Raw genomic sequence first — 13522 nt, forward strand, 5'->3', positions numbered from 1 at the left:
CACAAAAACTATGGTTAGTCATTGTCTTAGAATAAAAAAAATGGATAAAATTTCTCTACTGACATTTCTTGTTAGAACTGCATTTTAGCTATAATAATAAAAATACTTTACTATGTTATTTCCACTGTTATTTATAAAATTTTCATCAGTGACCAGGTTCCTCCGAGATCGACACCAGTCTGATAATGTTGATAAAGACAAAACCCGATGTGAAAAAATTTAATTAAGTATTTTTCGCATTAAAATTTAAATAAATTATGATTATTTTTGCCTGACAGAGTTGAAAATTGAGGGATCAAAAATTGTAAAACCCACGGTGAACCGACACTGAACCGACAATATCTCTAGTACATTATATAATATTATGATAGTAAATATGTAATTAAAACCAATAAACAATACATACAAGACCTACATAAATATGTTTACAAAAGTAGAATTTAAACTTGGTGGTGTGTAGTTGATTATTTTAATCAGCAACGAGTTATTACAATATGTTCAAAACCATGTAGTGCAATATTGACACAAGGCAGCATTGTATCAATGCAGTTAATGAGTGAACTATAAACAATAGTATTTTTATTATTTTATAATAATCTAAGCCACCATTTAAAAAAATGAAAATGAGTAATTTAATTTACAGACAGGAGCTCGATTAAAACATGTCTTACAAAGTGCAGAAATTCAGAATGTTAAATACCTACTTAATACTACCTACCTAGATTAACTGTAATATTATATTTAAATTTTGAAATAGTACACACATAAACATATTCAAATGTGTTGTCTAATAATAACGTTATAATTTATTATATAATTTATAAATACTTCAGTACATAATGTCTTAACTTTAAGTTTAAATTTAGGCATATTTTTTTCTTCATAATATATATGTTTTCTTCCTACTTTATAATAACTATACACCCGGAACCTCTTTTTACACGGGGGACACGTTCCACGTAGCACTGTGTAAAAGAAGTCAACGGTGGATAGGTTTCCTTGTATAAAAAATCAATTTGGGATTTCAAAAAATTAAATTGTTAAACGATTATTCACTATGACGATCATCATATTATACACACCTAGTAAGTAAAAGAGCAATGTAGGGGGGATTCCAAAAATTAATAGTAATACTATTACACTTTAAAGTTGTTTTAATGAATTTTTGTAACATGTTATTTTGAAATTGTAAAAAAAGAAGTTCCGGTGTTGTGTAAAAGGCATTTGTGCGATATAATAAATAAATCAAAATTTTATTTAGGCAATGAAACCAAGTACAAAAATATCAATTATGTATCTTAAAATATTGATTAAATTTGCGTCACTTTCTATAATATCATCGGTTGACAGGTAAAACTCATTAAGAACAGATTTATAGTAAAATGACTTTATCTCACTAAGTTCTAGCAAAACTGTAGCGTGGAAAGTCACAAAATCATACACTGCTTTTTCAAACCGCTTAATGGACTTTTTTTTTTACCTGTTAACTGACGATACGTAATTAGCTACATTGGATAAAAACAAGATAGTAAAATGATGGAGCGGAGACTTACAGTGTGATACTTGTGCAGCATGTAGGGGTCTTGCCTGTTGGGGGAGTGTCTCTGCTGGGGGGTGGAGGCCCCAGAGTGGGGAGTGTGGGGTGCCCCGGGGGGCAGAGGGGCGGGGGGCGAGCCGCTGCCCCCGCGGCCCCCTCCTCCCCGCGCCACCAGGTTCATGTGCTCGTAACTGCCCACCTAAGATATAAAAAAAACATTTTTCATAAATTACACTTATAATTTTCTCAGGAATACTGTTCCAATGAAACACAAATATTTACTGTTTTGCTTTGTGGCAAACAAACAATGCGTAAAAACAGAATTGGGAGTATTTGTATAAGTGACTAAAGCGTACCCTAGATTCCAGTTCTTCCGCTCGAGCCTCGGTGGTTTGCTTTTCCTCCTGAATAAGCCGGATCTCGTTGTTGATGGCATCCAACTGCTCCTGCAGCATGAGGGCCAGGGCCGCGGCATCCGTGTGGCCCCCGCCGCCACCTCCCGGGGACAGTGCCTCCGCCACAGCACTGAATATACTATCACCGTCATCATTCTATAACACACACAAAAACAGCGCGTTATCGTTTGAAATAATAAATATAAAATCGTAACATATTATGGGCCCCTCTAATGTCTAAAAATACAAAGTATCCGAAAAGAATGTGTGCAGTTTAAAAGTTAAATAAATATAAACAATTTGTCGTAGATCAATTTTTTATTTTCTTCGCAATTTGAAGTACATTAAAAAATCATATTACATTATTAAAATAGTATTATTTATTTGTATTTGGCTCTTTAGGCTTAAACTGTACTGAAATAAAATCCAGTAAAATAACTTATTATATTACACGCTTAAATAAAAAATTTCATTCAATCAAAATACAAATCATGTGATATGAAATTATAGAAAAAATTAACACTATCAAAGGTCTTTTTATTCGAGCGAAAATTCTTTGATTTTTAATAGCAACAAAAAGTTGTGTCATTTATAGTGAAAACATTTTATCCGGAGAGTCAGATAAGATGTTTTCATTTAAAATCATTGAAAAATCTTTTTTTTCTAAATAAACTTTTAGGTTATTATGATTTACCCATATATTTTAATTTTGATGGCTATTTTCAACAAGTCATAAATAACTCACTATTAGAAAATATGGAAATGAAGTTATGGTAGAAGACAGGGCGAACCTTTGATCTGTGAATCCACGATACTAGCCACGGGACCACAGAAACCTGATTCAATTTATAAATCTAAAAGACTTGAGTCTGGACTTAGGATTCTGGACTCTATGTAATTATAGTCAAGGAACATAACTTCTTGGTGTAATAAATTGTATTGTGAAATAACTTTCTTACTACTTTCATGTAATAAGGAAATATCACATACTGCGAATACGGATAAAAATATATGAAATGATTTTAGAAAAATTAATTGTATTTTCAAAATCAATCAAGCTTTAAAAAATATGTCCCTCCAAAACGCAAAATGTTTGACCTTGATAATTATGACATCAAGATTCATGACAATGATATATTTAAATTTAAACTGTCATAAACAAAGTTCAAAATTTACCCGAATCGTGACGTATCAGGGGCGTGGCCAATGCAATGGTCCGTTTTCACGGGAATTCAAAATTATAAATTAAAAAAAAAAAATTATGCAAATAATAAGCAGTAAAAAAAAATATTTTTACTTTTTACTAAATATTTTTTACTACTTAGAATTTCCCTATTCTACAAGTTCTTCATCCCCCTTGTTAAACTTTTAAACTGGAAAATCCTCTCTCAACACCTTCTATTACAAAAAAACGGCATCAGATTTGAAATTGATTGACAAGTAAAGTAAAACGTAAGTAAAAGTAAAAGTAAAACCTAGAAATCAAGGACACCTACTAAAAATAAGATATAAAATATGAGTTTATCGTTGTCAAATTTCTTAAGCACGTTTGGTCAGATGAGTGAATGAAATAAAAATAGATTAGTTAAGCGAGGAAACTTATTTTACAAGTAAACATTTCTTCCACCATGTGTAATATGTATAATGTATAACCCAGAAATAGCCATGCCAAAGTGAAAGCAAGGATTGAGTATTTTTTAAAGGGCCGATAATCAAATTAAAAAAGTAATTAAAAATCAGTCTTAAAATACACAAGACATAAAGGTACCCAACACTTGGCCGCATGAGATCAATAATTTAATGTATCAACAGAGATGGTCAACATTTTTGAAAAGGAAATATGAAGGCATTTACAGGGTTTATGAACTGTGGCTGATTTTAATTTTTAAAGTATTTTTTCTGAGGTAAGTATTTTACAGATATGATATGGTTTGTTCATAAAATACGTACTTATTTCTTACTGGGAATCCCATGCCAGAGAATGTATTTAACAGGTTTAAAAAAAGTAAGACACTTAACACCTCAGAGTAGTAATTCTCTAGAGAAGCCCTTCCAGCTCTATTGCATAGAACAAAAGCGTTCCATATTTATGGTTTGGTTTTAGTTTGGTTTTTAGTTTAACAAACGTTTTCACTTTGCGCTAGAAATTTTCAGCCCAAGTACCTACGGCCCGTTGTATTTCTGTAATCTGCAGCTAACTTTGTGGTCAATAATCATAGGATGGTTTTTATCCATATGGGCGACTCTATTAGATATTACTCTAAGCTTAACACACTGTGTAACATTCATAATTTAAGCACTGTAAATGCCAAATCTTCCTTATTCCCATCTCATAGAGGTTTTCTTGTTGAAAAATCTATTCATTTTGATAAACTCCATAGTAGGTTATCCAGTACTTGTAAATAAAGATAAAAACTTTAAAAAATATATACTTATATATATTTGCGTTCTCAAGATTTACCCAAATATTTAAATTTTGGGCCATTTCTGAGTTGTAAATAACTCGCTAAAAGAAAATGCGAATCAAGTTGTAGTACAGAGGGGTTCGGACCTCGGACCTCGAACCTCTGATCTGTGAGTCCGCAACCACTAACCACAGGACCACAACAGGATTAATTTTTAAAATATATTTTATTTACTCCAGGATGGCTGGGTGGTGCAAGGCCAATTTTATAGTTGGATTGCATTCGTTAGAGTTGCGGGCGCCTTTACGTATTGCGTAGTTCCACTGAACAAACCTCGGCGTCGGTACTAACATCAAAAGCCTGTTGTACGTTGGCCAGCACGTGCGCCTGTTGGAGCTTCTCCCACTCCGCCGCTCCCTCGGGTATCCCCCCTCGCCCCAGGCACCCATCCAGCTGGGGGACATGTGTTAGTAGGTTAGAGTGAGAAAGTTTGGTTGTTATTAAATTTAAATTCTGTATTTTTTTTTTTTTTTTTTAATAAAAGAAATATTTGCGTTCTTATGATTTACCCAAATATTTAATTTTGAGGGCCATTTTCAACGAGTTGTAAATAACTCACTATTAGAAAATGGGAATCAAGTTGGGGTAAAGTGGGATTCGAACCACAGACCTTTGGTCCGTGAGTCCGAGACACTAGCCACAGGACCACAACCCGATTCATTGACAATATGTATCGTCTTTCTTGGGGTGATCCAGTGTATGTTAGATTCGTTCCGCCGTTTTGGCTACCATTGCATTATAAGGATAAACTATGTGCTGTGTAGAAAAAAATGTGTGTATGTATTAGTAGTTAGTACCGTGTCGCAGTCATTTAGTGTAATTTTTGTCTTGTGTAGTGCCGGGAATCATGTAGAGTTTAATTTAAGCCCGTCGTCTTTGTTTATGTTATTTTAATGTCTGTGTAATTCAATTGCCAACTGATAGTCACACTAAAATATGATTTCAAAGTGTTTTTTTTTCTATAATAAAAATATATCGGATTAAATGTTTATCATGTCAATGAAAACATTTTTGAAATTCAAATTTGGGTTAGAACTAAACTTCCTCGTTGCATGTTATATGAATCATATCCCCAGGAATTTAAACATACCCTTCACCATAACAGCAGGAAAATCACAATATACCATACAAAAGGTGTGAATGTGAAAATTAAAGAAAAATATTAATTAAATTAAAGATTATTTTAGCAAAAACAGTTTTATATGAATAATGATAATGATAGTGGAAATTTAATGAAAGATAACTAGAAATTCATGCAGATACAAAAGTATATATATCTTATAATATAAGTTAAATTACTATGAAAGGCCTATTTTTTAGGCTTTCCACCGTCAATATTACAATTAAAACATTTTTTACAAATAGAAATACATTGAGTTTTTCCACTGATTGGTGGAACTGCATTTTAATTATAATAATTAAAATACTGTATTTATGTGAACAAAACTAAATACATTATTTTTAGTAGAACAGATAGAAATACCTTAATTATGGAATAATGTCCAAATATTGCCCGATAAACAAAATCACTAGCAATATCTTGCAAACTTATACGTAAAACGGAATAAACTTATATATATGAAAAATAAACAAAAAATTAACAAAATACATGAATATCATTATCACATGTCTGTGCAATGGTTCATATTCAATGTACTGATTCAGTACATCAAATATAAATATATTGTATAAATAAATACCGTTTTGCATTGCAGCACTAAAATCCACATAGTATCACTTTGAATTGAGATGTGTTATTTTTCATGAGTATTTCTAAAAATGGGGTAGTTTTCAGATACAGGCATCACTGTGACTGCTGTATATGCTATTACCATGTTGTTTATGCTGCCTTTATAATGTAATATTTTGTATTCCGGGTTATGTCACTTCCTATATCTAAAAATGCAGTTTACAACAAATACAACTTTTACACCTTGAGTTTATTCATTGACTTTCAAATCTGTCTACTTTTAGAAAACATATCAGCATATTTTGATCATTTTTAGGTCACAAAAATCAGTGTCAGTTGCAAAATCAGATACATCCACCAGTCGCCATTTTTCTTTTTTTGTCGACCAATGGGGGAGTAGCTTCAAAGTAGGTTTTATTCAAAAGTAATTCTATAATTTTTCACTAAATATCGATATTTTAAGAATTATGATTGTTTTATTAACCCTTGCGAAAAAAAAAAAATTAAAAAAGAACTCCGAAACTCCGAAATTGGTGGATGTAATTGAGTTTGCTACCCTTATATGTAACTTCATTTAAGAAATCAAGGAAATAAAGTCAATATGAAAGTCACCCACGGAGTGTTTATTATTTTGCTAATCATATTAGTTTAATAAATGACTGTGGCGCCCTCCTCAATTCTGAAAACCTGCCAATTCTATTACACAGAAACTAACATTTTTAAATTTGTAATATTTTTATTTGCCTTTTGCCAGAAATATGACGATATATCGCTTTAAGATGAATTTAAGATTCAGTCAAGCACATTTCAGTGTTTACCTTGTTCTGGTGGCGGGTGTCGAAACTTGTATGACTCGTGCTCCGCGAGAAGGGCTGGTCTCGGTTCCCGCCAGGCGACAGGGACCTGGTGAGGGCGTCGGTCTGCTGGATGTTGAAGGCGATCTCCTGCTGCAGCAGTGCACGCCGGGCAGCCTCCGAGTCCAGCCGGCATTTGGCCAGCTCCTTGGTGATATCGGTCTTCTCGGCCTGGAGCTCTTCAGCGGCCTTACGACACCGCTCCAGCTCTTGGGTGAGGGCGTTCTTCTCTTCCAGAGCGTGCATACGTTCCTTTAGGTGCACTTGTAACCTAGAATTATAATTTATAGCATTAACTCTATGATTTCTAGCAGAATTATATGGATCTATAATTCTTTTAAACTTTTGATTTCATGTGTATATTAATATATCATCATCATCATTCCCTTTCCGCACCGAATGGTGTATAGGGCACTGCATTGGTACACCAATCGCAGCATATCTTGATCATTTTTGTTACATGAAGGTAAGATGATTGGTCTTAAGGTTCAGATACTAGTCCAGTGATAATGAAATATTCTAGTGTAAAAACACCCTTTTAAATAAATATTTTGTGTCAAAAATGTCGGGAATCGAACCTGAGACCTCCTGCATGATAGGCATACACGCTAACCACTACACCACGAGACTTTTACCAAATTTTATTTATACATGATATATTTATCGGCACGGGACACCCCAGTGAGGGAACATTATTCTGGATAAAAAAAAAAATACAAACATTGTAAAAGTATTAATAAATAAATAAATATATATTTTGATTATTTTACATCTTGCACTTTCCACATACGGATCAATTTACTATAGCGTTTTAAGTAGAATATGGAAGCACTCGATGACAAATCGCTAGAAAAACGGTTAATCAGGACATACACATATTTTTATGTTTTCTGCAAAAAAAACTCTGCAAATATGTTTTCTTCTGAATAAAGATTTGAATGAAAGTTTTTTCTATGCACTATTGGACACCCTAACTCATATCTGTTTCAGTAAAAAAATATAGTCAATATCACTTTCCAAAACAGTAAAAAACATTATTTAAAAAAAAAACACATTTGAGGATCTCTTATGTATTACAACAAATTTTGTGTGGACCACATCAGGAGAAAATCTAGAATGGACTTCATGGTTGGCAAAAAAATGGGATCCCACAATTCCAGTAAAAAAAGTGGTCTAAATTAGCAGTACTCGCCCACCATTATTTTAAACTAGCATGTGCCAATACAAAATAAGAGTTAAAAAAGAACCAAAGTCAATTTAAATTGCAAAGTGGAATATGCATAAACATAACTTTGGCAGTCTGAGACTTTTATACGGGGCTGGTTTGCACTCATACTAGTGCATATTTTATAAAAATAACAAATGTGGAAAAAGCACCGGTACTCCACATAACCTTCTTAATTTCATAATTTACAAAACATACCTGTCATTTGACTCTGAGAGAAGTTTGTCGACAGTGGCTGATAGTCTGGTGTTGTGTTCCTCATTCATTCTGAGTCTTTGGTTTAATCGCATCACCTCTGCATTCTTTTCATCCAAATTGGCCTCTAATCTTTGGATACGATCTTCTGCAGATCCATGGCGTTCTTGTGCCTGAAAGAATATTAATCAATATTAGATCATGTTCTAACAAGATTTCAATATAATATTATCAAGCTACATTAAAAAATATTAATAAACATAGGTAGTTCAAATATTTAGCAAAACTTGTTAAAAAAAATTAGCAATGCCTTTGAATTATTGTTGAATATAATCAAACAACTGGACATTGTAAAGACTGATTTATTAGATGATTGTTGGAAGTAATGGGTGTTTTTTAATAACCTGTAACATATTAAATTATAATTTTCTGCAAAAAAAAATATTGACACCCCATGTAAAATTGTGAAAAGGAACACATCATGTCAATAAAAATCTATGTTTGGTAAGGTTTGCAAAAATAAAATACTTTTATTGGATTTAATTCAACTTTGATTTTTTAAATATACAAGAGTGTCTAATGTGACACGTTTCGTCTTGTTAGGACATTATCAAAAAAACTAATGTCCTAACAAGACGAAACGTGTCACACTTGTTAGGACATTATCAAAAAAACTAATGTCCTAACAAGGCGAAACGTGTCACATTAGACACTCTTGTATATTTAAAAAATCAAAGTAGAATTAAATCCAATAAAAGTATTTTATTTTGAATACCTTACCAAATTTTAATGTGGAATTTTATCAATTATCTGCAAACACAATATATGTATAAATAAAAAATAATGTAATGACGAATGAAAGAAGTGTGTTGTTAATAATTCGATGAACAAAACACACATTCAGAATAATATTAGTTCAGATACTAAACAAACTCCAAAAGCATTGGGTCAACTCATAAATGTAAAAAAATATAGGCACACAATAGGTACATATATATTTTGCTGATTTATGGTACATACATGTTCCCATAACTGTGTTTTGAGAGAGGTTATCATCTAAAGTTAGTCAAGGGTTTTAATAACAGACTTAGTCAAAATCCTTCGCTTTCTGATGACAACCTGAAGCCTAGCTATATTTTTTTTCAGAGAACAATAAAGTTGAATTATGTTAAAGTTGATAAAGGGTCTCGTAATAAGAGCTGGCATCAATAGAGTAAAAACACATTTGCATAAATTAGAGTCATCAAATGATAAATGTGGGGTAAAAAATCCCCAAAGATTGAATTTAAAATATCATCAAAAAGGACAAGCAATAGAGTAAATGTTGAACAACTTCAATTACCCGTTATCATTTGTTAATCTATATTAATTTAACAGTATAAATAAAGGTCTGTTGATGTCTATCAATAGTACAGCATTTTCCGAATGAAAAATGCGGAAGTCCACAATTGAAATTTTATCCTTATCCCAACACGACTTGGATATAGATAGCCAGAAAATAAAATCCAATAGAGAAATATGAATTTTGTATATTTTAAGTGAAGTCAATGGTACGATAATTCTCATAAAAAAGTAAATGTGTAATACGCCAGCTTTTATCGCGGTGGATGAAATAAGTAATTAAAACTAAGTAGTAAGAAACCATTTGCTGTGCAACCTACAGGCTTTCCACCGACCTGACTGAGAGCCTCCATCCTGGCCTTGAGCTGCTCTTCCATCTCAGGCAGGGCGGATAGTTGGGCCAGTTTCTGGGAGGAAAGCTCCAGTTTCTCTTCAATGGCAGCAATCTTTTCTTCTTGGAGCTAAAATAGACCAACAATAACTATTGAACCCCAATTTAACATATGTTCGAATAATATTATTTAAGATAAAGATTTATATATGTACAATATGCAGGTACATGATTTAATTTGCTAATGCGATTTTCCTTATCTTAGATTAAATTCAAATGAAACAGCCTAATAAGGCAATTTTTAATGCAAAGTAAAGGTAAAGGATTATGATGTAATGATAATATTTCACAATTTTGACTATGATTTTCAGTTCCTTGTTTTAAATAAAAACTATATTAAACATTTCATAAAATACTAATTTCATAAAAATCACTAATTTAAATCATATTTTGTAGCAATAAGTTTCATTGTCAACATGCGAAAATAAACTAACAAAACTTTTTAAAACAATGGAAAAATGCAAATATTATGAACTCTATTAACAAGGCACCTTAAAAAAAAATATATATATAAAACACAGCTTTGTGCCTTTTATAAATTACAAATAAAATAATTATTTTACATACATCAATTCAGAAATCAAAAGATTAAAGTAAAATAAAGTAAACTGTGTGCATGTCAAAATAAATAAATGGAACCCAATTTTATAGAGATTCAGAATGCTCGCCAATTTATGTCTTATTTAATCAATATATGTGGCGAAACATGTTACAAGATAATCCCATGGATTCTTAATAATGATTTTAATCTGATGCCTTGGCCACTTTTAATGAACGCCTGAAACATTATTACATATCCTTAGAACCCTAACATCCCATTCATCTTTGTTGAATTCCTTTTCTTCCCTGGATCTTCTTTCTTACCGATCCCACATTTCTCAGCAAATAATGTGCATAACAAAGGCATTTTTATTAATAAATTTACATGTACAAGTTCTATCTGTCCCCTACAAAACTGCTGAATTTTGAAAATAAACATGTATATGTATATGTATATATTTTTCAAGCATAAAATTTTGGCAATTTCTTCGACCAGCCTGTTTTTCCGTTGGCTGGAAGACACTGCTTTTAGCAATACCGCCAAAGTGCATATATATTTTCTTGCTTGAAGTTTTAATAAATAAAGGCCTATGTAATGTACATGCACAAATATATTAATGACTTGGAATAAACATTTCCATAATATTAACACTAGAAATAAAGAAAAGCTAGCTGTGCCCACTAGACAGACTGCCAAGAATTGGTAATTCTTTTCAAAGAAACTGTACAACAAAATGCTGCTTGTACAATAAAGTACCGATTAACATTCAAGCTTTGTCAACAACCAAATATAAAAGTTTTGTTAAACACAAGCTATTTAGACTATTATAAAATATTTAGAAAACAAAACAGCTTGGAATCAACTTATGTTTTTAGGCATTAAATTGTAAATATGAATTTTATAATTATAATTCATCGACATTTGCAGGAGAAACTAAGAATCCTATGTGAAAAATAAATTAATATTGACTGTCAAGGAGTATTGGTTGTGATTTTAAAAATACCTTCAATTGCGCTTCTTTATGCTGGAGTTCTTGCTCGAGTTTCTCGTTGAGATCGTGCAGTGAAGTAGACTCCCGCTGGGCATTGAGATACCTCTTCTCCAGGGTTGCAATCCTCTCCTCCTGGTCCCCCTTCTGGGCCACGTTCTCCCGCAAGTCTCGCTGCAGCTTGCTGCACTGCTCCTGGCTCCGCAGCAGCTCCCTTTGCGCCTTGTTCAGGTTGTCCTCCAGCTCTCCCATCTTGGTGGAGAGCTCGGCCACCCGGCGCTGCCAGGAACTCAGCTCGCCCGACTGCGGAGTGAGGAAAGTTAGTACAATCCCATACATGATTGAAACTGACAATATTTTGAGCATATCTGCGACTAACTGATTTGATCCTCCAACAATTGTCTGGATAAATATATCAAAACCGGAGAATATATATTTTTTAAAGGGATTATCAAAGTATAGACATTATACTTGGAACTGGGTTGTTTGAGGTCGTCATAGACTCACGGATATTCAAACCCAGCTCTATAACATAATAAAATAAAAATAATATAAAATATGTATTTAAAAATGCCCCTACAATAGAAATATTCGGGTTAACCATAAGAATGAAAAAAAAAAAATTATGTGCCGGGACAGTATTACTAAATAACAGGCATATCATTAACTGATTTAAGTGATACGTAACAATTAATAAAATACTAGATTAGAATAGATACGAGAATAGATACGATACAATCGTATAACTTTCATCATCAGTTTTTCCCTTTCCACACCAAGTGGTGCATAGGATACTGCAAAGGTAAACCAATATTGGATATCACATTTTAAAAAAATACTCCGTCACTGTTGAGATAAATATCTACCTATACAATCAAAACAATGTAAAATACAGATAGTGATTACAGTAAATAAAAATCATGCAAATAGACCACCCATCGGATAAAAACAAGAAACAAGGCCAAAATTAAAACAAGATGCATCCACTAATTAGAAATAAAATACAATTGTGCTAGTTTGTAGTAAAATATCAATTAATTAGTGTAAAAACTGGAAAAAAACATATTATCAATATAAAAAAAGCTTCAAACTACAATTTTGTCAAAATTTGTTTTAATGTGTTTTCAAACAAATATGTGGGTTTTATCACACTCTGGTAAAAGGATTGCGCCAATAGGTTTTTGCGGTTTAAATACTTTTGCTAGAATATGTATAATACCCACGTAATTGGTTAAAAACATTGAAATAATAAAACCGCTTTTTTAATAATCGTGGTTTGAAGCCTTTGTCCTGAACAGTCAATATATACACCATTTATAAGAATGATACAGCAGGTCAATACTCAATACTATACCCTACATAAAGATATTAATTATTGTTTTTTTTTTTTTATTGAAATATTTTGATTAAAAGAAGTTAATAGAAGTCTAACTAAACTGAATTGACCCGGCGGAAATGAAAAATTTCTATTTATAGGCGATGTGAAAATATTGTATGAAAAAGTCTGCACATGCAAAAGGTTACCAAAATTGAGCGAGAATGATCACATTTCTCCTAAATTCAAAATGTTATGTAAGGCTCAAATGCCATCTGAATTATGTGGGAGAGATTCTCCCATTAAAAATTTGTTGATTGAGATGATGCGATCAAAATAATAACATTATAGATTTCCTTTATCTATTGTACCCACTCATAACGTAAAATTATATTTTATATAAATATCTATTAACCCTTTACCCAAATTTACATAGGAATAAATTTGGGTAAACGGTTAGCGGGTTGTGGTCTCGTAGTTAGTGTCTCACGGATCAAAGGTCCGATGTTCGAATCCCGCTCCATCACAACTAAATCACCATTTTTTAATACTGAATTATTTAAAACTCATTAAAAATGGCCCCAA

The 13522-nt window shown here is 32.2% G+C and overlaps 1 protein-coding gene across 1 annotated transcript in view; it reads right to left on the reverse strand.

The window, feature by feature from the left end:
• Liprin-alpha (PTPRF interacting protein alpha) overlaps positions 1-13522 on the reverse strand; it is a 159559-nt gene that overhangs the window by 17618 nt on the left and 128419 nt on the right. Inside the window, exons 7-13 of the mRNA XM_088231090.1 lie at positions 11638-11925; positions 10038-10163; positions 8365-8534; positions 6906-7212; positions 4671-4790; positions 1894-2088; positions 1554-1736 (exon numbers count right to left, since the gene is read on the reverse strand). Coding sequence (XP_088087216.1) covers positions 1554-1736; positions 1894-2088; positions 4671-4790; positions 6906-7212; positions 8365-8534; positions 10038-10163; positions 11638-11925 — 1389 coding nt within the window. The remainder of the gene's footprint in view (positions 1-1553; positions 1737-1893; positions 2089-4670; positions 4791-6905; positions 7213-8364; positions 8535-10037; positions 10164-11637; positions 11926-13522) is intronic.

The sequence above is a fragment of the Micrasema longulum genome, unplaced genomic scaffold (genome assembly GCF_059751315.1).
Source record: "Micrasema longulum isolate JH-2025_06_02 unplaced genomic scaffold, ASM5975131v1 h1tg000849l, whole genome shotgun sequence".
Classification (NCBI taxonomy): Eukaryota; Metazoa; Arthropoda; class Insecta; order Trichoptera; family Brachycentridae; genus Micrasema; species Micrasema longulum.